The 26,889-nt window shown below is 44.5% G+C and overlaps 1 protein-coding gene across 8 annotated transcripts in view; it reads right to left on the minus strand.

The window, feature by feature from the left end:
• Nucleotides 1–516: 516 nt before the first annotated feature.
• WDPCP (WD repeat containing planar cell polarity effector) overlaps nucleotides 517–26,889 on the minus strand; it is a 147,135-nt gene continuing 120,762 nt past the window's right edge. For 6 of the 8 annotated variants that reach the window (XM_050972666.1, XM_050972667.1, XM_050972668.1 and 3 more), the window contains 4 exons: nucleotides 15,579–15,714; nucleotides 9,010–9,104; nucleotides 7,504–7,532; nucleotides 1,551–5,700 (listed from right to left, as the gene is read on the minus strand). In XM_050972666.1, the coding sequence (XP_050828623.1) occupies nucleotides 5,470–5,700; nucleotides 7,504–7,532; nucleotides 9,010–9,104; nucleotides 15,579–15,714 (491 nt within the window). In that variant the 3' untranslated portion in view covers nucleotides 1,551–5,469. The other 2 variants (XM_030236108.2, XR_007777174.1) reach the window with 2 other exon arrangements.

The raw sequence follows: 26,889 nt of genomic DNA on the forward strand, positions 1-26,889 counted from the left end.
TCACTGTCTGGTGTCAGATTAATCCCTCATATAGACCATCACTTGTACTGACAGAAATATGGCTGCAATTCAGCAAAATAGCTGTATGGCAGGGCCATGTGCTGCAGCCTCTTAGGCAGAATGAGCCCCTGCCACCGCAGTCCAGTGCTGTCCTGTGTGTTTTCCAGAAATTCCACTCCAATCCATGGGACATTTAAGGCACGCTCCTCTACAAGCTCGGCCATCACCACCTCAGCTCTGCGTGGGGAAGCGAGGCAGCAGCTGCTGTTTCAAAGCTCTCTTTATTTGTTTTTCCCCATTGAGTGTACAAAACCCTGTGGGCTGCAAGCCCTTGGCTCCCTTCAAACCTCAAACCAAAATGTCTCTTTCGAGTAAACACATTCAAAGGTGTAGATTGGGATGAAGTGCCAAAAGGGTGCAACCTGAATCACCCATCAGGGAGCAGAACTTTAACTCATAGGGGAAAATAAATTGTAAATATTTTTTTGGGTAAAAGCAGAATTTTTGTTCATGAAATACTTCTAATGGCTTGTGGGTTTTATTTTTGTATTTTTTTTACATTGTGCCTTCTTTAGTCCATTGTACAGATTTTTTCACCGCATAAAACCAACTTCAAGAAGCTGGCTTTGGGTTTCAACCACCCAGTGCTCCCCAAAAAGCTCCAGATTAACCCACACCCGTGCCTCTGACAGAGCACAAAACATCCGTGTCTGTACACTCTGCGCTCCGTCAGGTGGCGGGAGGAAGGACCCATGATGATGCTCGCCAGAAAAAACTTCACTGCCAGAAAAAACTTCACTGCCAGAAAAAACCAGAGAGGGCTGGCACAGGTCCCCTTCTCAGTGCATTTTCTCTTTGTGGTTGGAGGAGGCAGATTAAAATCTGGTCTCCAATGGAATGATGCTTAAGAGGCTCTGCATCTTTTTTTCAAGGCAAAATAATGGTTATTCAACTAAGATGATATATCTAGATATGAAAATTGAGAGCATTCTTTGAAAAATGCTGCTGACTGTGAAAGGCTGCTCTTTCACAGAGGTATCCTGAGTGAAGATCTTATCTGCTGGTATCTCAATAGGACGGTTTTCAGAGCCTTAAGTGGAAATTCAAATCTGCTTCCAAGTGAAGATTGTAAAAACATATAATGCATAGAGAATTACAGACTTTCTCCTGAAAAGCTAATGGATTCATCCAAGAAACCCACCAAATTTTTCAGCACTGAGTTTGTCCAGTAAATGGGGATCAGCTTTTTTGATGCCTTTGATGAAAATGTCACCAAGTTGCCCTCCACGGGCAAACACAGGCACTTTGTGCACGGACATATCAATATGAATTCAGAAATAATTTGGAGGTCTAAGAACAGGATATTTTCTAGGCCTGGTGTTTTGTCATCTGCCAGTGGTCAGACTCAGGCCTGGCTGGAAGTTTGCCGGAGGACGTCCTGTGAACTTCACCACCTTGGTGAGGTTTCCTCTTCTCTGCTTTGGCAGCTCTGTCACACCAGCCCAAAGTGCACAATTTGGAGAGACCCACTGTCTCCAGTCTTCTGTAGGGGAAAGACAGGCAAGATCAAGCAGGCTGCAGAGAGAGGCACTGGGGGGTGGAAACACAGGTATCAAAATACCACCCCAACCCAGGGAGAAGAAACAATTGTAGACACTGTCCCACTTTGGCCTGGTAATAAAGGATGTAGCCCCAAAATGGTAAAGACCGGCTTATCATTCAAGGTAAGGCATTTCTCATCTGTTTTTAAGTCCCTTCACACTCCCCTGCCCCTGCTGCTCCTGGGAAAACCAGGGGCTGCAGCTCCAGGGTCCGTGCATGGTGTCCCCTCGGATGTGAGGGGCTGGCAGCCGAGGCTCCACCTGCCTTTGAGACCCCTCTCCTGGTGCTTGGAAACCTATTGCCAAAAGTGAAACTTTAGGTTTTTATTACCTTTTAATTAAGCTGGGTTAATTCCCATGTGTGGCCAGCCAGGTTTTAAAGTGGAGATGGCATTTGGCATTCCTCACACAATGCAAATGAGTGAGTAAGCACAAATCCCCATCCTGCACTCTGTGCCTGTGCAGGGTGGAAGCCTGAGCCCTCTGGGTTTTCAAAGGACATGGAGATGGGGAGAATGTGTGCCACCAGCAGAGGTTATTTCATAACCTGGGCTAGGGCTAGCGTGCCTGTGAAATGCATGAAATGCTTTGCCTTGGAAAGCGATGTAGTCTAGTGAGTCATTGCTTTCTTTTGAATTACAGATGAGTAGCCAGCCCTTCATGATGCAAAGAAAAAAACTAGGTGTGGAGCTGGAAACAAAGGGAAACGTGTGTTTGTCCTGTCTCAGAGGGCAAAACACATTGGCTGGCGTGGGAAGAGGGGGTGGGCTTGGCCCCAGGAGGTGGCTGTAAGGTCCGTGCCAGGCTGTGGGAGCACTGGTGAGGGTGCACAGGACTCATGTGAGTGACTCCCTGGCTCCCTGACTTCAAAGAAGATAAAAAAAAAATGTCCTAACTCTTGAAGCTTCACAAGGAACCTTTACCAGAGCAGCAGCTCCATCTCATGGCATGTGCACTTCACCACAGAGATAGAGATCTCCCTCCAAAACAGCATTCCCTCCATGACTTCCCTATCTCACTATGGAGGGAGCAGTAAAAGTGCAATGGCTCCAAACAAGCTCTGTATGGACACTGAGCTTCCAGCCCATGGCTTGGCTCTTCCCTTGCAGGGAGATGGTGAGAGGTGGCCCTGACAAAATACAACCCCTTGAAAACCCTCAGAGGTATTTTGAAGATGATTTAAAAGTGTCCCTGATGTCCCAGCTGAACCAGTGCTTGCATCCCAGACCCCATCAGGTTATTCCAGGGTGGAAACAGCTTCACCACTGAGACTTCTGCTCAGTAAGGCACCTCTCACTTCAGGGAGATTATGAGGTGCCTTCCTTGGTAGCAGCCCTCATGGTGGGGCTGTGTGTATGTGCCTTGGGTTTTGGGTGGCTTCAAGCTTTCTGTGGGCTCTCCTTGCTCTCTGAATGACACCTGCTGGAGGCTTCAAAAACAAAGATTTTTCTTTTGAGGAGCATCAGCTGCTGAAGGTAAGGAAGGGGTGGCTCTTTTGTCCCCAGGGCTGTGTCAGGGCCTTATGCAGAGGGGTTTCTGCAGGTGGTTGCTCTGGGGATGAAGAGAGTAGGTGGGCAGGTGAATGCAGGCTGGAAAAAGACCCCACACCATGTTTGACCCTGTAAGAGTTCAAGGCTGTTTGGGTAGGTCCCTGTTGCTCAAGGTGCAAGGTCCAGAGTGCATCAGGTGGGTATCTGACCTGGGTTTGTGATTTGTGCCTCTGTCTGGAGAGGTGTGAACAAGAACCCAGCCCTGCAGACCTACCTACTTAATTTTTAAAAAAATACTTTTTAAAAATCCTATTTGCAAACCTTTCTGGTCACACTAAAGCAGACCTGGTGGTGTCGTGTGGGAAGCCTGTGATGTGGCATGAAGTTTTAACTTTTGTTAATCAAAGCTGAAGAGTGGTAATGACTGGAATCCTCCTCTGATATCTGCACCTTTTCTGCTGTAGCACCCCAGCAATAAAGGTGCCGTAACAATTTGATGAGAGTTGATTTTCATTGTGCAGGAAGACAGCTGTCCATGAACAGGGGCAGCCAGCACTGCAGTGCTGCTCCCTATGGTAATGAGCTGCTGGTCCTCCAGAGAAGGAAAACATGAATATCCTGACAGGAGAGCATCTACTTGTGCCCTGGAGAGCTCAGATCATTGGGCTTTTCATGGTAATGATGTGGTCCCACTCCAGCAGGCGAAGGGAGGAGTGGTGTGGGAAGGCACACCCTGTAATTGAAAAGCCACGAAGTCATCTCAGACCTGCAGGGATGGCAGGATGGAGGCAGTGGTTTGCTCTGTCTCCACAGGTCTGAGGCAGAACAGAGGATCCTTCTACACTCCTGGAGTGGGAAATACAGAGAAACCTCTTCCCCGCACTGCTGTACTGCTCCCAGGAGGCTACGCTTTTTCTCCTAGGATTATTCTCAAGGGCATGATGAAGGTGGGAAAGGACAAGAGTAGGAGAGAGGAGAATAAATGAAGAAGCCCCAGGAAATTATTTTAAACACCTGTTTTATTCAGATGAAGACTGCCTGGTACCAGGCTGCAGGAATGACTAGGTGGAAGGACGTGCCTGTTGCTAGGATCCAGAGGTACCACTCCTTTTCACTGGGAATGCCTTGTTTCCCTTGAATAGTACAATATAAAACCATTCTGGCTGATAGATAATCCACTGAGTGATAATAGATTAAAATTATCACCTGGTAGCCAGAAGGAGCCATCAGCTTCAGCATCTCAAAATGCCTGGTAGAAAACCAGTCTCTGGCCCAGGAGCAAGAGAGCAGTTGAGATTAATATTTTCCAAAGGGTCTTGTTTGTACCAAGGTAGGTGACCAACGTGTTTGGAGCCTTGGTTTCACTGGTCCAACTCTGGCTGCTGCTACATGGAAACTCAGAACTAACCTACACAGTTGCTCAAGATTATCATATCCCAGAATAACACAGAGCAGAAGGGACCTCTGGGACCACCCTGCTCAGAGCAGCAAGGCTGGGCTGGGTCTCAAGCAGCATGGTCCTCCAGGCCACCCTAATCTCATGTCCAGGATGGAACACGAACACCAAATCCTGGCCACTCTAAATATTGAGGATGGGATGCTCTCTTCTCATCTGCTTCAGCCCTGTTGCCTGAGGAGCCATACCCACACAAGCCATGCACAGGGCAAGGAAAGCTGCAGATTATCCTCATTCCTCCACCATCTGTCTTCACCCCCACCTCTGTGCTTGGTGGTGGGATCCTCTGGCCAACCCAAAACCAGTCTGGCAAAGCCACTTAAGACTGGATTTGTCCTACTGCCAGCTGAGAAGACCTCAGCAGCCCTTGCCTACCATCACCCTCACACCACTGGGCTGCAGGCAGGACACAGGTGACCTGTGCTGGTGCTGGAGAGACACAGGTGACCCCCATGGTAGCCTCTGAGCCACTACTAATGCTCTCCTCCAGAAAACAAATCTTGTTCAACAGCTTGAGCACTGCTTGGCTGTGTGACAGCCAGCTGCTCTGGCAGGTCACTGGGAACAGTTTGTTGCACGATTTCCACAGTTTCAGGGAGGAGAAGCTTCCTCATAGCTGAGAGCAGCAGCGAGTGAGGAGTTCATGTGCTGTGATGCACCTACAGAGGACAGGCCCGTGTCAGATCCATCCCTGCCGAGGCCTCAGTGGCCATTTGCACTGGGAATAGGTCACCCCTGGCTCCAGTCTTTCCCCAACAAACTGGCAAAGGAAGGCAAAGCAAATCCTCCATCTCACAGCTGCAGGGATCTTCCTGCAGAATTGCCTGTGCAAGAAGGGCCGGGTTTTGGGTGTGCTCCCCTTGGGTGGCACCAAGCCCAGTATTGTGTGAGCTCCCGCTGAAGCAACGTGCGGGAAGTGGTGTCAGGGGGACGCCAGCTCGGGGAGGCAGCCGGGTGAAAGGGAGACCTCAGGAACGGGTTGTCCATCATGCAGCAGGCTGCTGGTGGTGTCCAGGGGAAGAGCTGCTGATGGTGCGTTTGGGATGGATTTGGGATGTGTTGAACTAAAGCCACAGGTCGGTCCAGCTAGAAGGGTCTGGTCTGATCTGCGGGGTGCTGGTTTCCATGCAGGTACCCAGCTGCTGCAAGACTTCTGAATTTCCACATGCCATTAAAAGTCAGGACAAAATGTCAATGGAAACGTTTTCTTTATGGAAATATAACTTTAGGGAAGCATAAAGTTAGTGTTACATGGATGGCTGTTCTTCTTTAAAAACCTTGGTGTGCACTAGAGGCTCCCCTTACCCTGCCAGCCATCTTCCTCCACAGCCCATAGCTACTGCCTCCCTTCCTTAGGTCCAGAGCAGCTCACATGGAAGTGCCCCATTTTCCTGTACACAAGCAGCTCTGTGATGTGTGCTGAAATCAAAACACTTACTCCCAGGTCACAGAGGTCACACTTTGACCCACCAGCTTTTAGCAACAGTGACCACTCAGTTGCAGTGATTTTCTGGAGCCAAAGAAGGCTTTAACCACTCCCTTGGGTAGGTCCTTAATGATGTGATGGCAAAGTTTTCCTCTGTGTATCATTCTTCTTATACAGCCTGAATGTTTGGACTTGTGGATTTCACTGTTATAGTCCAGAGATTTTAAATGAACTTCTCAGTTTATTAATTCAACTGCATATGTGAAGGCAAGGACATCTTCCACAGAGCTCGGGGAAGGAACAGTTAACTGCTGGCTAACCCAGCTGCAAAGCCAGGAATGCCCCCAATGTCTCCAGACCATCACTGCTGCTGTGTTTTACTTCACTCTGTGTCCTGAGGCCACCAAAATCATCCAAAGGCCAACAGAGAGGTCCTGTGAGAACTCAGTGGTCTCTGTGGTGAACTCTGACACCTGGTCCCCAGCCTGTGCCCATCCTCCACCCAGTGCAAATGCACAGGGGCCTGCAGGAAGCTGCAGAGGTGGGGCCGCTGTGTGTTCTTCCTCAGTGCTTCAGGACTGGTAGAACAGCTCTTAGAGCACAATTTTACTTGGCACAGGCTGGTTTTGTAATGAAAGAAATAAGTGCCATCCTGCTCTGCTGGAAGGTTGAAGTGCTTCTTTAAAATTTTTTTTTTAATGATCTGTTTGCACTGAGGCCAAACACTGAATACTTCGGCCTCAAAAATAAAAGTTTAAACAAGAATTGTAATTGGGAGAAGGCTAAAACACAGGCAGTCTTGTGCCTTCCTTGGTGCTGCCACCAGGAAGTTATTTTATAATTTGTTTTATTTTAGTTTAGTTTTTCCTTTAGTGTAGAACTGAGGACGTGCATTTGTGCTGCGTGCTGCTGACTCACCAGTTCTGGAGAGAGGCTTGCCCTATAGCAGTGCTCTCTGTGCACCCCCACTGACTCCCAGACACCTGGGATCCCAAACCAGGCCAGGAGGGCATGTCCCCGTGGCAGATGAAGGACATGGGGGGCAGGGCAGGTTTCCCTGCCCACATGGAAATCTTCTCCTCCTCTCTCCCTGCAGTGAGTTTCCTGCAGGCTGGAAGCCTGCGAGCTGGTAGAGGGACAAGGCCTGGAGGCTGGCAGTGAGGGAAGGGATGGACCACCTCTACTGGCAGCACCTCAGAGTTCAATCAGCTCAGAGTTATAATGACACCGTAGGGAAGCATCTCACCCCTTTTCCCTGCAATCTTCCTCTTGGAAGTGCCAACCCAAGCGCTGGTTAGCTCGTGCAAGATAAACGTGGCTGGAGGAGGAGTGCTTTATGTGCTGTGCTCAACACAAAGCAGCAGGTGAAGCCCTACTCTAGCAGAACTGTACAGGAGCATTTCTACCAATTCCAGCAAGAGCCCTGCAGGCAGACAGCTTGCATGGACAGGCTTGGGGAGTTTCAGGAAGCTTCAAAATAGAGTAAATAATAATAAGCAGAAATAAAATAATAAATCAGAAATGCGTTACCTGCTCTGAAGGAACGGCTTTCATATTTCCTTGAACAAACAAAACAAAACAAAACAAAAGAAAACAAACAAAAATACCCACCATGTTATTTACATTCCATTTAACTCACTGAAAAACCCAAACAAACAGAGGTATTACTTTCACTTTTTTGATAAAAAAAGCTATTTTATACCATGTTATTCAATGGATGAATTAAAATACTTAATATATTGCATATACAAGTCTATACATGTAGGATAGGTATATTCCCTCAAACACCACAACAAGTTAAAGCAACCATGACTTTGTGGATGAGGCAGTGTGGAGTTGCAAGGCCAGCAGTAGATCAGGGATCCCAGGTATCCTGAGCTGTTGCAGGACTGGGATGGGCAGTCTGGGACAGTCATGGATGCAGCACACCACTCTCCCTGCAGCGGGGTAGCCCTGTGGTGGTGGGGCTGCCTGCCTGAGTGCTCACCTCCTGTCTTGGGAGGGCTGTGTGCTGCCAGGTTGCTGCAGGAGCTGCTTCAGGATGAGGCTTCATGTTACAGCTTGAGCCGAATTAACAGCTGCCAACATCAAAAAGAAGTCCTGCTGCAGGCAGTGTCCTTCTGCCCCTTGCTTGGTGCTGTCTGTGGTGTCTTCTAATCCCCACACAGGGCAGGTTGGTTCATGGGATGGACAAAAGCCCACGGGAAAGAAAACTAACAGCTTTCTTGGGTTGGGTTAATGTGCAGTCAGCTCCCGGCATGGCCCTGAGAGTGTGGGTGGAAGAAGGTGGTGAGGGGGCAGCAGGACTGACCTGTTGTGGCAGTGGCAAGTTCAGCCTCACTGCAAGATGGAAGTGTATCCATAACTGGCTTGTTTGAAACAATCTCTTTCAGCTGTGGCTGTAGGAAGCACTCGGCCTCCCGTCCCTGGAGATGGGCTCCGTACCTACCTACCTGCCTGTACAGCGACGGGACACCCGGACAGGGCAGGAGAGAAAAATTCTCGTCTCACCCCTTGTGCAAACACTCTGACCTATCCCTGCCTGACTTCCTTCAAGGGACAGCTCTTTAACCATGACCTTCTTGTGCTGGCCTGCTCCTCTGCTGTACTGCTGCACTCCCTGGGCTCTGCTGTGATGGGAATGCCAAGCACTGCTGAAGCAAGGCAGCCACCCTCACTTCCTCCAGAGCGCCGCGGGTGCCCTGCTGCTGCCCAAGCCATGGAAGCGGGGAGGCTCGGCTGCTGCTGGCTCCTGCACGGAGTAACAGGACCACAACAGCTGGGAGTAACAAAGCCTGCCTGTTTGTGTTAAATCAGGGATACTGTTGCAAGATAAGGAAATTCAGGTGATTGGTTGACTTATTCTACTTTCCATGAGCCAGTAGCTGAGTCCTCCCTGCTAGGAATACACAATCTGAGCTCATGCTGCAATGCCTTGTTTTTTCTCCTGGACCCAAATGAATGTTCAAGATATGAATTAACAATATTTCTAGCTTCATCCCCCTGTGCATATTTGAAAAATACTTGTTCACTTACCTTCCTGGCTGCTGGAAAAGCTTTTCTTGTTCAGGGAGGTGGTGTGGCCATCCACTCCAGGCTCAGTGTCCCCTGCTTGTCTGCGGCTGGTGGGTCTTGGAAAACAAAACAGAAGTGAAAAAAGGGGAGGCAGCAATGCCTGCAGAGTTGGGGAGACACTGCAGAGCAAAGCTGTTCTGTTTGTTTTCTATCTTTTCAAGTATAGAGCAGCCTGTGTAATTTCCTGGCTACAAACTGCAGCTCTTTCCCATCAGATGCCAGTAGGTTTGTTGACTGAGCGTCACTAGGATCGCTCATTTGGCCATGCAGGTGCTCCAGCACTGTCCTGTCATTCAAAGATGAGGTATAAAGCTGGTGGTATTTTCAGTAATTACAGTTTTGTTAAGCAGGACAGGCTGGGGACATTTAACACACATAACAGGAACCAGGCACTGCTGGCAGCCCTGCACGGAGGAAGTTGGCCTTCCAGGAGAGGAGGATATGAGACACAAAATACAGCACTGATTTTCTGAAATTTTTGTCCCTACACCACTTTCCTCACTGAAATCAAAGTTGTGAAGGAGGTGCAGGGAGGAAAGCATCAACTATATATTATGGAAAATGCAGATTAATTTGTTGCTGGGTTTTTTTGGTTTTGTTTTGTTTTTTCAGGTTTTTTTTTGGTTTTGCTAGTCTTGGTTTCTTCAGCCATCATTAATCTCTGCTTACACAGCCATGTGGAAAGGCAATCCATTCCCAGTGCAGTGGAACTGGAAACCTGGAGGTCACATTGTGCCATATTGGCCTGCTGACTCGCTGCTCGTCCTGCCATCCACAACCTGCCAAGCACCCAGTGAAGTCCAAGGGAGCATTGCTTTCATCAATAATGAGTCAAGTAGAGAAAATAAACTAAGCTTCCAATGCCAGGCCAACTGGGAACTCTTTTGGGAGATTCTCATCATCTGGGTAGCTTTTCTTCCTCAGTGGATGTAGTCATGTTTGACTCAAGTGGTGTTTTACTGAAGGGTGGCTTTCATCTACGACAGCGGTGTAGCTGCGAGAATAAAAATGTGAATGCTTTCGTGCAGCAACCAATTTCTTCACTGCCACAGTGCAAAATCTCATTTAGCTTTGATAATACAAATAATACATTCCAGGCATAAAAAGCCCTTTATTACTGATGGGAGCATAAATAATTAAAGAAGAAGCTAAGATTTTCCCCATGTTTTTGTCTTCCCACTACCAGTCAGAAGACAGCTATGCAATCAGCTGAGCACATGTAAAGCAACTGAAAGCACCTCTCCTCATCAGCTTTCTCGAGACATTTTTAAGCTGCAGTAATGCAACTCTCCCATCACACTAAGCTTTATTGGTTCAGTATATGAAACTAAGAAACTTCATTGGAGACCAGATTATGCTGGTTGCAAAAGCGGGGGGATTCTTCTGCTCTTCGACCCCATTATCTCCTCTGTAGTGTCTTGATCAGCTTTCTTACACACAGCCTTGGATTCTACCGAGACCTGCAAATTGCTTTTTTGGCTGCCAAATTGCCATAACCCTTCTATTTTTATATTTTAAAAGAGCTTAAAACCCTCCATCCTCTTTGAATGTGTCTTTAAAATTGACCAGTACTGGGAGGATTTCATGTATATCCAAAGGCTTAGAAGAAGATGTTACCTCTACTGAGCTTCTAGTTTTACAGTCAACAGACATGAAAAGCCCAGCGGGGATAAAAGGAACTTAACCAGTTCAGTCTAATGCATATAAATCTACCTAAGAGCTCAAGGCACTGGAAGTACTCAATGCACTACATTTATCTGAGTCTAAGATACAGAAATGGGTCTTCAGCCCACATGCCACATGTCCCATTTTGATGCCAAGTTAATATGAATTAAGAGACTGAGATGAATAAACAAGGTCAGTCTGGGCTGGGCCAAGTTGAATCAATGTAAAATAATTGTCAGTATTTTCTGTCAGCAAGGCTGGTTTATCTTGGCTCAGGATTCTCAGTGCTATAGATTATAAAATGTTTTCAGTGGAACAGTTGGCAGACATTTTATTGATTTTTCTTTGTTTTGTGAATGCTGGAAAAATTTCCATTAAGTATACATGCCATTCATGTGATGAAGCCAAATTGCTTTTTCAAACTTTTCTTTCTTCAAGTGTGCTAATGCGTTAATATATTAGCAATCTAATTTAATCAAGAAGACCTTTGTGTGGAATCAAGAGGCCATGGAGCACACCTTGATGCACTTATGGGCTAAGAAGAGTTAATTTTGTATTTTCAAGGTGCAGTGTGCACACTGACTGATTAATTTGCCCCTCTGAATTCCGTAATGTATTATCTCAGTTTTACAGATGTAGAAATTGAGAGTGCAACTTTGCACAAAGCCATCTATATCTGTCTGCTGTTGCATTCTTGAGGCACACAAAGCTCCTGGGCTGAGCAGTGGCAAGGAGTGAGAAGGAAGAGAAGAAAGAGAAGGAAAGAGAGCGAAGGCTGCAGCAGCCAGACAGGAACAGTACTGGATCCAGCTGAACTGCTGGATTCCACTTCTGACACAAATTTCCTCCACCACATCACCCATCCCTGCATCACACCTATTAACAGAGTTAATTTGGAACTGAAAACTGCTCAGGCACATGGAGCAGCTGGTAGGATTACACCTGAACCTGGCAGACATTATCCCTCAACCTGTATTCCTGCTATTTTATGACTGGGTTTGCTGGTTAAAGCGGACTTTAGAAACAGGTGGAAGCCAAAACAGTGATGAATGCTTACTTTATTTGCACAGAACAGAACAGTCAGGAAGGAGTAAGAAAGCATTTAATGTTGTTTTTTATGTGACACACAAAAGGGGATGCTGTGGGATGATTCTAATTCCCTCCCTCTATGCTGATTTAATAACCAACATACAGAACTGAAAGATGCTGTTAGAACTTCCTAAGGTTTGCTCAGTGATGCTACAGATTCAAAATATAAAGACATGCTCATGAGATTAAATAAAAAGTTTGTAGAGAAGTAGAATGTTTGTATTTTTAAGGACATAACAAGAAAGTTTTATGGTAAAAACCACTGTGATGATAAACACTTTTTCCTTCTATCCTAATCACTTCTATTAAAATAATAGATAGCCTAATTAAAATGGGAGTAGTTCCGGTTTGGGGGATGGGCACTAGGTAGATGGATAATGAGCTAAAAACCCCTCCAACCCAGCCTCACACACTGCCAACAAATGGAAGATACTGAAGCCCACAATACATTATGGCAAGGAAAGAGAATGACACACTGATGGGGAGGAAACCCACACTGCAGCTACCAAGGCCAGTGGCAGAGGAGTGAGTGCAGTCACAGCTCTGTGTGACTTTGGTGCCAGACTCTGACATGGTCCCAAGCACTCTCTGGTTGACTCATCCAGAAATGAGCTGTCTCACAGGCAGTCAATCAGCTCCTTTTTGTGGCTGAGAGGACCAGCATGCTACCTTGGTCCTCTGAACAACAGCATCCAGAATATCCTCCTCAAGTGCAACCTTCTGCTGATCAAAATGTTTTCATAAACTGATAACAAAAGTAATGGGAGGATAGGAACTTCCAGACTAAAACATAACTGACACTTGGAAGGAGAAAAGGCAATGGTCAATGCCAAATGTAAGCCAGAGGTGAGATCTTTATCAAGATCTAAATTTATAAAATTATTCACTGTGCATTTTTGGTGGTGTTTAACTGTCCTTTTTATGTTAGAGTGAAAGAAATCAGGCAGCAAATGAATCACTGCTTTCTGGAATGTTGTCCTGTAATCTTTACTGCCCATAACTTCTTCAGTGTGTGTATGGCTCAGAAAGTTGACTACAGCTCTCCACTGGCAGCAACACCACTGTTGCTTCCATAAAACATCATGGAGTTAAAACAAGAATAAGTTCTTAAAGAAAGAAACCCTTGAGATTGTTTTATGAATGATTATTTTGTTTCCAGCCTTCTGTCCATTTTCTGTCCCTGTCTTCATCCCAGATTATGGCTTTCCTGGTTAAGCAAAGGAGATGATGATGTGAAGAGTTAGTTGAAATGATTTTTTAATCACACAGCCTGAAAACTGGGCTCCAGTTACACATATACAGACATCAAACTCCCTGAAGGGCATTAGAAACAAGGTTTATTAGGCAAGTGAAACATAAGTGTCTTCTGCTAGTCTTCACAGGGCCCTTGCTCGTGACTTCTGCCTAGATGCAACTCATGAGATATGCCTCAGCTGTCCCAAGAGCTGAAATACAAGGAAGAAAGAAATATGTGCTGGAGATGAGCTTCCAAAAATTGAGTGAAATGCAGATTTGGGACAGCATCTGGGACTGATAGGGGTAGTTGAGTTAGAAATGCAGTAATGTAGTAATTAGTGTGACTAGCAGGTACAAAGATGTAAAGCCAAGGCAGATAACAAGAGACTCTGAAAGAAGAAAGAACAGCCATTGGATACTCTTGCTGAACAACTGCAAAGTCCTGGCGTAGTCTCTTACAGGAACTTAAACAACCACTGCTACCCAAAAGAAGCCAATTACAAACCCACAAGTGTCTGGTAATGCTGGAGTATCTGGGACAGAGAGATGAAACACTGCAATGACCACAGAACAGAGAACAGCCCTTTTTATTTAGGGTCCCAACACTAAAGCTTTCTTTCTTTATAGGGATTTCTTCATATGAAGAAGACTGATGCAGACTTGGTGGCAGATGCATTGTAGAAGAGCAACTCTGGGAAACTGGAGGCAAACCAAGCCACAGTTGGGTGCTTGTAACCACCCGTGGCTTTCTTTAAGCACAGGCAAGAAGTTGTTGGAGTCACCTGTGCCTCAGCAGGTGACCTTCCCACCTGGTTGGTGTTGTCACAGGGAGTGCCTTTGAAACCTAAATTCTTGTTGGCAGGCTTCCAGCAGCTGTGGCCAGCCAAGAGAGCTGTGAGAAGTTTTCTTCCATAGCATTGTAAGTGGCCACCAAAATCTCCGGCCTCTCCCGGCAGAGGTCAGCAGCATCTCCAGGTGTCCGCAGGTGGAGGAGCTGGTGCATGGGTGGGAGCTTGCTTTAGGCTCTCCAACCAAAAGCCTTGGGAAAACCCAGCCATTTATGCAGCTCTGGTGACTGCAAGGAGCCACTTCTGAGGCTCAGCAACTCATGGTGACCCACCTGGGTAGGTGCAGGCAAACGTGGTCAGGTGGGGAGCCCAGGAGCTGGGGCAAAGTTGAGCTCTCAGCGTCTCCCGAGATGCCTGACGAAGGCAGACATGGGACTGCCAGAGCTGGGTGAGTCATAGCAACCTCCGAAAGGAAAAGGGTGAGTGAAAGGGAGGGAGGACAGCGTGTTTATACCTTGGGATCAGAGGCGTGTTGGGAGTAGTCTTGGCTCTGGAGTGCTGCTGAAGGAGCTCCTTTTATTGGAGCCCTTGGAGCCCTCTGGAGACAACGCAGCCTCCAGCATGGAGACTGCCTTCATAATTTGCCCATATCAGTACAGTGGTATCTTCATCCCAAAAGTTAAGAAGGAATAACTGTGCACTGTATTTTTAAAGCCAGGCCCATCTCCAAACCCATTAGATAGCTCTGAAAGCTTTAGAGCGTGTCCATATTGTAAAAGTTGTAGTCAATGTATAAAATAAATACTTCACTCGTGGTGTGCAGCTGGTAAAATGAATATAACACTGCATACTGAAAAAATTCAATGCCCCCGTGTGAGGGGAGACAGAAAACTAGTTAACATACAGATTTTCAGAAAGAGAAGGAAATAGAAAATGAAGAAAGAAGAAAATGAACCGTGGGTTCAGCACAGTTGTATACAAATGGCTGGGAAGAATGTAATGTGGAATTTCAATGTCATACTCACACCAGATTTTCTAAAAACATTCCTACAGACAGTAGGCATATAAAATAAAAATAAGTCTATAAACTATGCATTTATGTACTCACTGGGAAGAAATAACTGGGTTTTTTTCTTTTCTATGAAGAATGCATAAAGAAAAATAACAGAAACAAATGCTTTTTGAATCTTCCCAGAAGAGCTGTTTCTTTTTAATTTCCTATCCCTTGCAAGGTGGTGTGCAGGTTCACTAGCAATGGAAGTACTGGAAAAAAATCCCAATTATCAGAACTGTACTTTCTCTCATAGCTAAGTACAAGATTTTAATCAGCTTCAGAAGAAGGGCACTCTCAAAAGATCTTCTCAGGGATTTTGATTACAGGCTAGTGATTTGCTTACAGAAATCTGTAAAGATCATGTCAGGTTTTTGAAAGTTCTGTTCACCACCTGCAACTGTTAATTTGCTGTGTTTTCATTGCTGTATTCCTCTTTTCTCCACATTCAACAAGCAAGGCTGCCTTTGCCCAGATGATTTAATTTGAAAATGGTTGTGCTAGTGTGTGTTAAAAGCTTGCAAACTGTGTTTCTGGAGATTTCATTGTGTCTATGCCGTGTCCCCTGGGCTTCCAGGTTTTTCTTAGTTTTTAGTGTGTTAATGTTTCATTGTGTTTACAGTCATGATGCATACAACAACTGCAGTTGTCAGGAAGGTTCAGAATATCAAACATACATTTTGAAACCATTCACAGCTCACCTGTGGGAACAGCTCTGTGTTGGTGGTCTGTCGGCAGGGCCGAGGGCAGGCGGGTTGCACCTTCCTCCCTGCTCTGGAGATTGGTCAGGGAAAGCTTCACAAGATGGGTCTTCTTCATCTGACTGCCCCAGAAGTTCTGTTAAGATGGATCAAGATATGGTATCACACTTACTATGGTATCACACTTACTTCATCTGAAAGTACCAACCAAGATGTCAGCTGTTTGCCTTGGATGCCCATAAGGACAAGGGTGTGCTCTCTTGCAGGGGATCAAACAGAATGGAAACCCACATGCTTCCACAGCTTTCACCCTTGGCTTCTCCCTTGAAAGGAGGCCAAGTAGCCAATGACCAGCACCAAGAAACAGGTCCAAGAGTTTTTGAAAGACACAGACAGAGTGTGTATTGACTGTAGATAGCAAGGAGGAAATGCATTCCCTAAATTGTCAACTACAGAAGGCTGCCAAAGGCTGCTGCATTAGCCATAGGGATCAAAGTCTTATCAATTGGACTAGTTCCCCAGAGGAGTATGTGTAACTTCTTCCTTTAAAAATAAAGACTTCCCTTAGCTTTGTTTTCAAATATTTTGGTTCAGAATTAAGGCCTGAAGTCTTCTGAAGTAGGTGAAGCATAAGCATCTAATTCACAAGTTCCAGTCATAGCCCTATGGTGAAAGAAATTCTTTAAAAATATCGGAACCACTTAAAAATATAGAGGAGGAATTGCATATTCTAGGTGTGAGACATAAAATAAATAAATAAAAAATTTAATCAAACCACAGGCTAGCAGAGTTTGGATTAAGGAAAAAAATCCTGTTACAGATAAAGACTTTAAAAGATTTTTCTCAAAATTGTAAGACCCTTTTGCATTTTTTCCTTCTCTAATCCTGCTCTTCTCCCCTTGTTCTCTGCCTTCTTGAATCCTGTATAAGCTGATCTTCAGGATACCCGTGGTGGCACCGTGGGCAGTGGCAGGATGTAAGAGCCTGGTGAGTGTTGCCACACTGTTGGTTTACATTTCGTCTGGAGACCCAGAATGCTCGCTGGCTTAGGAGGGCAAATCTCCTCGTAAGCCTTTCGGAACCTCTGAGTCCTAAAAATCCAGTGCTGTGGGAGTGCTATGGACTATTTCTACTCTTCGTGCCACCTAAATACTACTGGCATCTGTGGTGTGAGGGAGGGTGAAGTGTGGCAAGGTTTTGCTTTCCCAGGTAGCTGATGTTGTCTGTCTGTGCTGCTGGTTCCCACATTTTCAACCATACCCCAATGGTAGAAAATGGCCAACTCGGTTGAAGGCAGCACACCTCAAGCATGCACACCATACTACAATAAATAAAGGGGCTAAACCAGCACTAGTGCAATTTCTCCTCCATCTTGAAAAAAAGAATCCAAAGAGAAATAAAAGCAGAGGAGAAAACAAGTGTACAGGCAATGTCTTAATCTCAGAAACTCAAATCCAGGGCAAGTAAGGCAGGTTTCTCTGGAGATGCCTTCTTGGAGCCCTGCAGAATGAGAAGCCAAAAGAATGAGAGGTAGGTACAGTATTGAGAACTTATAAATGTTTGTGAGAAGCTGCTTTTCATATACATTAAGAGCTCTGGGAAAGGGCTTAAACACAATTCCTGTTGATGGGGAAAAACAAAAGTTAGGCAAAATCCACTGCAGATCTTGTAGCATAAACTTTGACAGCCTCTGCTTTGGAGCACAGCTCTCACTGCTGTGCTCCCACCTGAAATGGAGTCTTTGGTCCTGAAAAGCCTCCCTCTTCACTTGGCCAGAGTTGGTTAAGAAACAGAATGTTAAACCTTTGAATTTGCAAAATGTCAAAGTTCAGATGTACAGTGTGAGTCGAGCATCTGTAATTAATTTTTGTTTTCTCTTTTTTTTCTTTTTCCACTTACTCAGTAACAACTAAGGCCTACATAATTTACCCCCTTAAAGCTACAAACTTTCACCAATATATGAAGCCCACGACTTCTCTTGAGCTACACTCCTGGGGTGGGGACATTTCAGAACATAAAGCCCTGAGAGATGCTGAAAGAGGAGAAAAGACACATATCAGAATTGGGTCAACTTTTTCTTGATCTCTTTCCATCACATTACTGATCTGTGTTTTCTTGTCTCTGCTGAGAACCAATGATGAGTAAATCCCAGTCCTCACACCAACCACTTCAGTGTAACTCCTGCATGTGCTCCAGGTGGTACCAGCAGCTTTTTAATGTGGAGTGGGCAACAATTTGGATGTATAGAGTCCTTAGGTGCCATATTTCTAATGTATGAATGCTATGAGCAATTAATTACAGCGTGGCCAGTGACTGATATTTTGTGCTGTGGATGTAGCACAGCTACACCTTGTTAAATAATGCTACTGGATCCATGGAAACCTCATGGAAAACAGAGCAGTCTGTCATCTGCAAACACAAAACCAGGGGAAGAGCAGGGTTCTTAACCACAGGAGTCCAAATAGATTTCTCTGCACTTTCATATCTAAAATAAATATCTGATATGTTAAAACAGTTATGAGCATTGAACCTACTGTGGTCTGGGGATACAGCTGCAGTATGGATGCCAGGAGTGGTTCAAAGCCACAAAACCATCAGATATGAGCTATAGAGTAAAGAAATAAATATTTATGTTGTGGGACATGGACTCTGCTCCCTGTGAGAAGTGCAAAAGCAGGAAAAACAAATGCACAAGGAACACTGTTTAAACAACACAGCCCTTCCCAAACCAGAGGCAACATATCCCACTTTTAATTAGAAAGGGAAGGATTTTGGCAACAATGCCACAGAGCTGGGAGAGGGTGGTGGTCCCAACATCTAGATGAGGGCTTTGGCTAGGATTTGGTGCTTGACAGAGACCTGACTTTGTGCTAGCACTGGAGCGATCATAAGTTTCACCTAAGATTTTGTATTCAGGCAATCCGAGATATTCCTTTGCCCTCTTGCACAATACACGCTTGCTGGTTAAATTCTAAACTACTATTTGCCTAAAGTGTTACAATCTGGGGATTTCAATCTGAATTTGAATTTCAAAAATTTGAGAGTTGGTATTGTGCTAATGCTCATGTTCATTACTTTCATCCATGAAAGTAATTCACTAGATGCAAGAATATGAATCTTTCATGCTAAAATATTTTTTAAAAAAATCCCATTTGTCATGATCAATATTGGGATAGCATTGTGTACACCCAACCATACAATTACCCAATGCATATTCTACATTTCCAGAATCAACTGGTAATTGCTATTGCTACATCTCACACCCACTTGAAAGGGCCAAATATCTTTCTTTACAAGTCCACAGAAAGTTCTCCTATGCTTTAATGAGCCGGATGCTCGCTGGGTAATGCATGCAGGTGATGAGATATCACATTTTGCCTGCCCACACATCTGTCATTATTTAAACATATCTATTCTCTTTTGAATCTGTGTCTGCAAATCGAAAGCTGTTTCCATTCCCCAGGATCCTGCACTGGACTTCCAGGGATAAAAATGCATTTCAAAACGTGCAAAGCTGTGGTAAAACGAGAATCTCCTTTTAATATTGTTTGCAAAATTGACAGCTCTACTTAACAGCAGCCATTAAATTATTTACAAAGTAGCAGCTGCTCTTGTAGCAGCCTTTTTTGGGCATGAAAAATAAACTAGTTGATAAGTGAGAGATAAGCCATTTGACTTCCTCTTTGTGTGCCTGGCATGGTGTGCAGAGCCAATTCTGTACAATCTGATGTTTACAGAGCAATCCTCGTGTACGACCTCCTTAGGCAACAGGGACACAAGAAGCCTTTAAAACGCTGAAGCAAGCATTTAATCAGAACTCTTCATGCTGATCTCTGAAAAATTCAATAAGTTCAAAAAAATGTAACTCTTTCTAAAGATAAAATATCACTTTTTGCTTCAGGAATTGCAAATATATCCCAATGAATTCCCAGGGAACCACACAGACTTCAGCCACATTGCTGTTTTACTAAAAAAAAAAAAAAAAAAAAAAAGTAAATAGTGTTTTTCTGGGAGAAATTATTCAAGGGTCTGAAGAAATGCAAATAGTTAATTCAAGTGAGTGCTGTAAAACTGTGGACTTTACTAACAATCACACTTACTTTCTCTTGGGCATTTAAACAAATTGGTTTTTTTACTTGAACAGATAATTTAATGTAAATAAAATAATATATTGTCTTATTATGCAATAGCTTTTTTAAAAAAATTAAGTATTTTTTACCTATTGAAAGCAAGCTGTCATGATTTTATGCTCTTTTGGGGATTTTTTAAAGGCAGATAACTGCTGCAGAAGGCATGAGATTGACCATGATTTCACACATTATCAAGTTATGATAATTTAATTCTATCCCAGGTTTTCTCAAACGACTGAAAGCAATTCCTCTCCTCTCCTCTCCTCTCCTCTCCTCTCCTCTCCTCTCCTCGACTCGCCTGCTCCTCGTCCTCTCCTACTCCGGCCTCTCTTCATCTCCTCGCCCCTCTCCTCGCCTCCCTCTCCTCTCCTCTCATCCTCTCCTACTCCTCTCCAGCTCCTCTACATGCATACACGTCATCCTCATCCTGCGTCATCGCTCGTCGCAGTCTCCGCTACCTCTCCATCTCCTCTCCGCTGCCTCTCCTACTCCTCTCCTCTCCCGCTCCCTCTCACTGACCTCTCACGACCTCTCCCTCTCCGCTCCACATCTCCCTCTCCCTCTCCCTCTCCCTCTCCCGCTCCCTCTCCCTCTCCCTCTCCCTCTCCCTCTCCCTCTCCCTCTCCCTCTCCCTCTCCTCTCCCTCTCCCTCTCCCTCTCCCCTCCATAAAATTCTTTTGGTATCAAAATCACTGGGAACTTCCATTGCTGATTTGAGTGTGGTCAGCTCTTTTTTCTGGCTACAATTGTTCTCGCAAAAACCGTCTTTCTAAATAAACATATTCTAATAAAATTGTTTTGTTTCAACAAATTTCTGCAGGGAAACCACAGAGCTTTGTTTGTGAGTGTGGAAAAATGTAACTCTAAACTTCTTTGCTTTTTCTGGGCTAGTTTTCCACGGATTTTTATTTTTAGATTATTTTTGTGTTGTTTTGTTAATTCCCAAGGCTGACATGTTTGCATTTGACAAATACAAATTGTTGAAATATTGGCTTTGTAGTACTTCTAAAACTCATAGAGAACAGCTGTTACGTTTTAGAGAGCTGGATAAGATTATTCCTGAAATTAAATCTGAATATCTCCCAGTTCTGTTGTTTAACAATTTGATGCCTGAGCAGATAAGGCACTTCAATCACTACTAGTAGAATCAATCCTTAATGGTAGCATAACATGTCATTATTTCACTAGTTGGGTAGTAGAGGCATTAGCAGCAGTAAAACTCTTTTAGTGGGTGTGCCAGGAAATTTAAGAATTGATATAAAAGTTATGTGATAAAACTAAAGAAGAAGCTAACATTTGTAAACAGCTGCTTTGCTTTGTTGCCTTTTTGGTAATGTAGACAGTAATACTTCACTTAGCAGTTTTCTGCAGCTTGCTGTGAAATCTGGTTTTAAAACTTTCTGCAAATGGAAATGCTGAGTCTTTACTAGCATTGGTTGAGATTTCCATCTCTACTACTTGTCTGCTCTGCTAGAATCATACACAAAATTAAGCTAACTGCTATACAGCCTGAATAGTTAATTTTATATCTCCCTGGAGCCTAAGTAATCAGGTTCCTTAGGAACGACCCCAGCAGTGCCAATATTAATTAATTTGAAAAAAAAAAAAAAAAGGTGTGTCTTACAGGGTGATCCAGATGTGGTAGTACCAAGCTGTGGTGAGTCTCCAGCTGGAAGGGACTGAACAACCAAGGATTTGCTTCAATTCCAGCCGGTCTCACTTCAGAGGCTTGGCTGGTGTCAGCAATAGAGATGCCGCACCTCAAGATGCTATCGGGTTTCCCAGCCTGTGTGAAGTTTGCTGGGCAATTCTGGCAGTGGGTGAGCGGCTCTCCTCTCCCTGTGGATGCCTGTGAACCAACTGGAGTGCCAGGATGAGCAACCTACAGCTGCTACTGCTCAGCAATTACAGCAGGCACAGGACGGAAGACAGTCCTGGAGATTAGGTAATGTCTTTGTCTGGTAAGTGATGCTTTAGACACGGTCTTTATTTTCCTTTTCTTTTTTCTTTTTTCTTTTTTTTTTTTTTTTAATTTTAGGTGACTCTCTAGAAACAGCTGTTCCAAAACAAAGCTGTGGAAGAGCTGCTGGTGAGCAGAGACGTTCCCATGGTTTGGGGTGAAGGCTGCAGCAGTGGAAATGTGGGCGCGTGCTCCCGAGCATCCCGGCGAAAGCATTCAGGGAAGATCTCATTATTCATAAGTGATGCTCCAGAGACTCCACATAGGCAAAAGTGCCTCTGGCATTGCAAGCCCCAACCCACAACGGGCAAAGCCGGCATTGCCGAACCTGCGTGTTCCTTCAGCTGCTCTCCGTGCCGCCCGTGCGTGGGGCACACCCTCTGCTTGGCACTTCCAGCTCAGGGACCCAGCTCCTCCACTCCTGGCTTCTGCCCTTCAGGCAGCCAGAGCAGGGAGAAGTGCTGGCCAGACCGGAGGCGGGTAGGCTCCGGGGAGAAGAAAACCATTTCAAGGGGTTAATTGAAAAAGACAAATCTGCAAACACGAGATGCAGAATGGGAGCCTGCAAATGAGTGCTGCCAGCTGGAAGCTGGCCAAACTGATAAAGCAGAAAAGAAATTGAGGGTTAAATGTTTTGGATGCTGAAGGCTTGGAGTTCAAAGAGGAGCTCAAGGAAACTCCCAGCCACCAAGTCATACAAAGAGGCTCTAGGCAAACACAAGCCTTCTGCTGGATGGCTTTATCCTAAACAGTTTCCAAAAGGCAGTGGTTCAAATGAATGGTTAAGTGATATCTTTCAGCATCTGGGAGCTCTTTTACAAGGAAAGATGATGCCCACAGGTGAGCTATGGCTGAGGGGCAAAAGGAGTTGCTTTCCACAGGGAAGAGGATGAGAAGTGCATCTGCCCACGTTGGGTTGCAAGAACAATGTGTAACTGTGGATCTATTTTCATCGCTTGGTAGAAAAGGCAGAAAGAAGCTCGTCCTGAAGGCCAGGAGTTGATGGCAAGGCTGGAGGTCACTCTGCCTTCCCAGGAGCACCAGCTCCTGCCCACATCAGGAGTGGAGTGCTGATGGCAACCTATTTTCCACCAGTTATATAAAGACTGAAGGATTGAAATAGAAATTTTTGCCTAAATCACTGGATGAAGTCACCTTGGATTTTTATTTTTTTAAAATCTGGTTTAGGTCTGAAAGGGCTACTCTTTTCCATGTGGTGGATTGGGAGCAAGAAAGCCACCTTCTTCCACTCAGGATCAGGAAGCTGGACTCAAAACAGAGGATGGCACAACTGGTGATGTGTTTCTCTGGTAGAACACTCTCTGTGCCAGCCCCTCCTTTTGTGGTTTGGTGACAAGGACCCTGCATTTCCCATATTGTCCCTCCCCTGTGCAACCAGCCACCTTGGCACCTCAGAAGCCTTTTTTCTAAATCAGCTCCTAGTGCAAGAATTGTATTTGTGGATGGAAAAGTAATATCCACAGTTTTTGAGCAGGTGCATAGCTATGCCACAGCATTGGAGCAAGGCTAGAGTTCAAGAGTTAGGTAATTGTATCTCTCTCAAAAAGGAATTGCCTCAGACCAGTTAATTTGTCAAGATAACGAATTGCAGCAATTCTCCTCATTTGGAGCTGGGCCACTAACACTGATCTGAACTGTATTTAAACTCTTGATGACAGAGACTGAAAAAGATATTGCAATACTGGAGGTACAGGTTCCTAAAGCAAAACTGCATGTACAGCTAGAGCTGAGAGGCAGCAAGGGCATGCGAGTACACATCCTGCACATCCCTTAGATATGAAGAAATTCCCTGGGGCACTGACTCTGGTGCCTGGGCAGGCAGAGTTCATCTTGAATCTTTGGGAATGATTAAGGTCCAAAAAGGATAATATAGTACCCATCAAGTCTCAGTTTCTGCAATATGAGATAGCATGAGGAGAATTTTTACCGCCCCCCTTCCAAATAAAGAAACATACCCCAAAAATACTCATTTGAAGTTATTGAAAACTTTCTGGTAGCGGCAATAAAAATTCGTCTGAGGGCCTGATGCTGGGATTCCCATGGCATTGTGTTCTGTCATGCATGTCAAGTATGGTTGCTGCCATACTTTTCTGTGCCACAGCAGGCATGAACAAGTTTGGAGGAATAAAAAAGCAGAAGAAAGCTTCAGTGAAAACACAGGCTTAGGCCAATGACTGTCCCACTTCTGATGAAAGTTAAGTAGACAGCACCAGGTAAAATGAAATTATGTATGTTCTTGTGCCAGACCTTCTCCTCTGGCTGCCAGGCATTCCTTCCTCCACAAGAGAGACATGGACCAGAATAAATCCTGTACATTGACTCAGGGAAAATGAAAGGAATCTCTGACTCCTGCCTTGCACTGGCACACCCTCTCCATGAAAACAATGGATTGAAAACAAAATTGGTTGTTAACTCTGTGACTTTGTCTGTGCCTTAAAAAGCATGAACATGAGAAATTAGACAGATTATTTAGAATATTTCTGCTCAATAGCCTACTTGGGAATGAAATTACTTTCTTATGTTATTCAGAATAATCATTCTCTACCTGTAAGTGCACTTAATTTGGAAAAGCAAAGTGGCTTTTATTTTGGAATAAGTACATCCACAGGCAGAGTTCTTTCCAAATAGCTAATCTGGTCATTGCCACATGTAAACAATTTATGTAAACATAAATTGATGAGGATGGTAAAGAACTCATGAAGGTATGGCCTGGGACTCCTTACTCAATTTGCAAGCACTTACTTAGACCTATCTTCCTCAGGGCTATTATGGTGATCAACCGACCTTACAGAGAGCTGGGTTCAATTTAAACAACATAGTCATATGTTTGAAAAAGAAATGAGCTTTTAAAACTGCTGTCCCCCTAGTTCCAAGTCTATTTTACTTTGGTTGATCCTCACTTTTAAATATCTGTCAAGTGGTAATCTAGGATTTAGTAGGTCTGAGAATTGCTGATTGCCCATAGGGTTGGGTCTAAGGCTGGCAGGGGGTGGAGGTGAAGTGTGTGCAGCCTCTTCTAGAGCAGGTGAGTGGCTGCTGAAGGGTGACTTTACATTGCCTCCAGCTGCTTTCTTGGCTTTGGCTAAAGCAGACACGTCTTACTGTGTGCAGACTGCAAAGAGAGGCATATATGCTAAGGTAGAAAGCTGTGGAAAGAACAGATCTTTGCAAGGTGGGTTTTCATCTTGTGCATCCTGTTGAGTGCTTATCTCTTTTCCTTCCCAAGATGTTGCTGTTGCTCAAGTGCTCCTGGAAGGGAAAGGGCCACCTCAGATTGGAAATCATGTGTTTGCCATGGCTTAGTGCATGTGTCCACACAGTGTGGCAGGAGCAAGAGCCATGTGGGAGATGCAAAGTGACCTAGATCAGCATTCCTAATTCCTGCAGCCGTGCTACCTGTCCTGTGCAAGTGATGTGAACCAAATACCAGTCACATTAGAGACTGACCTTGTTTTCTTGGAGAAACCTGTGTAAAAATGGATATAACAACACTCCTGACACTTACCTCACAGGATGTTGTGAAGCTTAATTAAATGTGTGCAAAAGCATTTTGAGATCCTTAGATGAAAGAAGTTTTTATAAATGCAAATTATAATAATTACGGCTAGTAACCACCATCAACTACTGAAACAATTAATTCAGGTTGCCACAGGCCATCACAACAACGTGTGCAAAGAGGAATCAGCCATTTCATGACATATGTGTTGCGTGAGAACTCAAAGCCTTAAAAATACTGTAAACAAAGAGGAAAAAACTAGACACTCAGGGCCTGCCTCTGAGGTGCTGTTAGTGGAAGTTTCCTCGATTGTTTCCACCACCTCTGTGTTTGCTTTGTGATTTGTCCCCAAAAAGAGCCCACCTTAAAGATTTCATTGCTGGGATCATTTTATGTCTGTATGATTTTTAAATTTAATGTGGCAAGAAAACTGAAAATAACTGCAAACACCTCAGCCTACAAAAAATTGGAAATACCTGAATGTAACTTTGGTTTTTGTTAATTCTCCCTTCTCCGGACCCCCCTCCCCACACACACACTCCCCCCAAGCCCCAGCCCAGCCCATTTACAGCATTGCAGAATAGACTATGGCTACAGGGCATTATCCAGCTGACTTTCCAAGGGTGAAAACAAAAGCCAAGCAATCAAGATGTGTCTGGCCAAATACTTAAAGGCCCAGTGCACTCATTTAGTTGACAACTGACTGAAATCTGAACCATTTTGTTCAGCCTTTCTTGTTGCTTCAAAACTGATGTGGACTTAAATAGCTAAAACCTACAGGTGTTTAAATGCTCTCCCTTGTCAGCTGAGCAGCCTCATCAGATATGGTCTGAGGATGCAGTCAGACTGGAAGAGATATCCAAAGACCCCACAGGTGAATCCCAAAGAGCAGGCTAGCCCACCTGTGGCCCTCAGGCTTATTTTGCTTGCCTTTAAAGACGAAAATTCAGAGAAGTAGGAGTTACTAAGCACCCAACTTACCAAAGCAATTAGGCTAAATGCACTGCAGCTAGAAATTTAAGCAATGCACTGAATTTAATTTGAGAACTCATGGATGTAAAATTGAAACCTTTAACAGCAGCAAATTAAATCAGCTTTCTGACCAAGTGAAAAAATCTATGCTATTGAAGTTTGAAAAGTGTGAAGCACACACCTATTAAAAAAAGGTTTTTTTCCTTTTCCTTTTAATGAAGAAGAACTTGGGGCCAGTTTGTTGCCTAATCCAAATAATGAAAAAATGGGAATATTACCTGTAAATAAAAACCAAATTATAAAACGGCATTGCTTCCTAACCCCTGCAAACTAATGTATTTGTAGTCAGTGGGTTTCACAGGAATAAAAAAGTTACTCATGCTGGAAGGTTGTGTGGACTAGTTATTCTGACATCAACAAGCTTAATGTGTACCAAAACTGAAAATTCTTACATGTTTTTTTTCAGTCTCTTTTAAAGTACTGACTTTAGGAAACTAAGTTGGTAATGTCTTGGGTAAGTTTTCATAAAATAAGGGCCAAGTTTTTGTGGGGTCTGTGTGTGTCTCTGCATAGAAAATTAGCAACACTGATGCAATGCATAGAAAACATGCTACACAGCTGGTACCAACATGTTTTAAACCTGCAAACCCTCAAACTTTATGGCAATGTGTATATATGCAAACTCTGTGCTTGCACACACACACACACACACACACACACACACACACACAC

This window comes from Serinus canaria, chromosome 3 (genome assembly GCF_022539315.1).
Source record: "Serinus canaria isolate serCan28SL12 chromosome 3, serCan2020, whole genome shotgun sequence".
NCBI lineage: Eukaryota > Metazoa > Chordata > Aves > Passeriformes > Fringillidae > Serinus > Serinus canaria.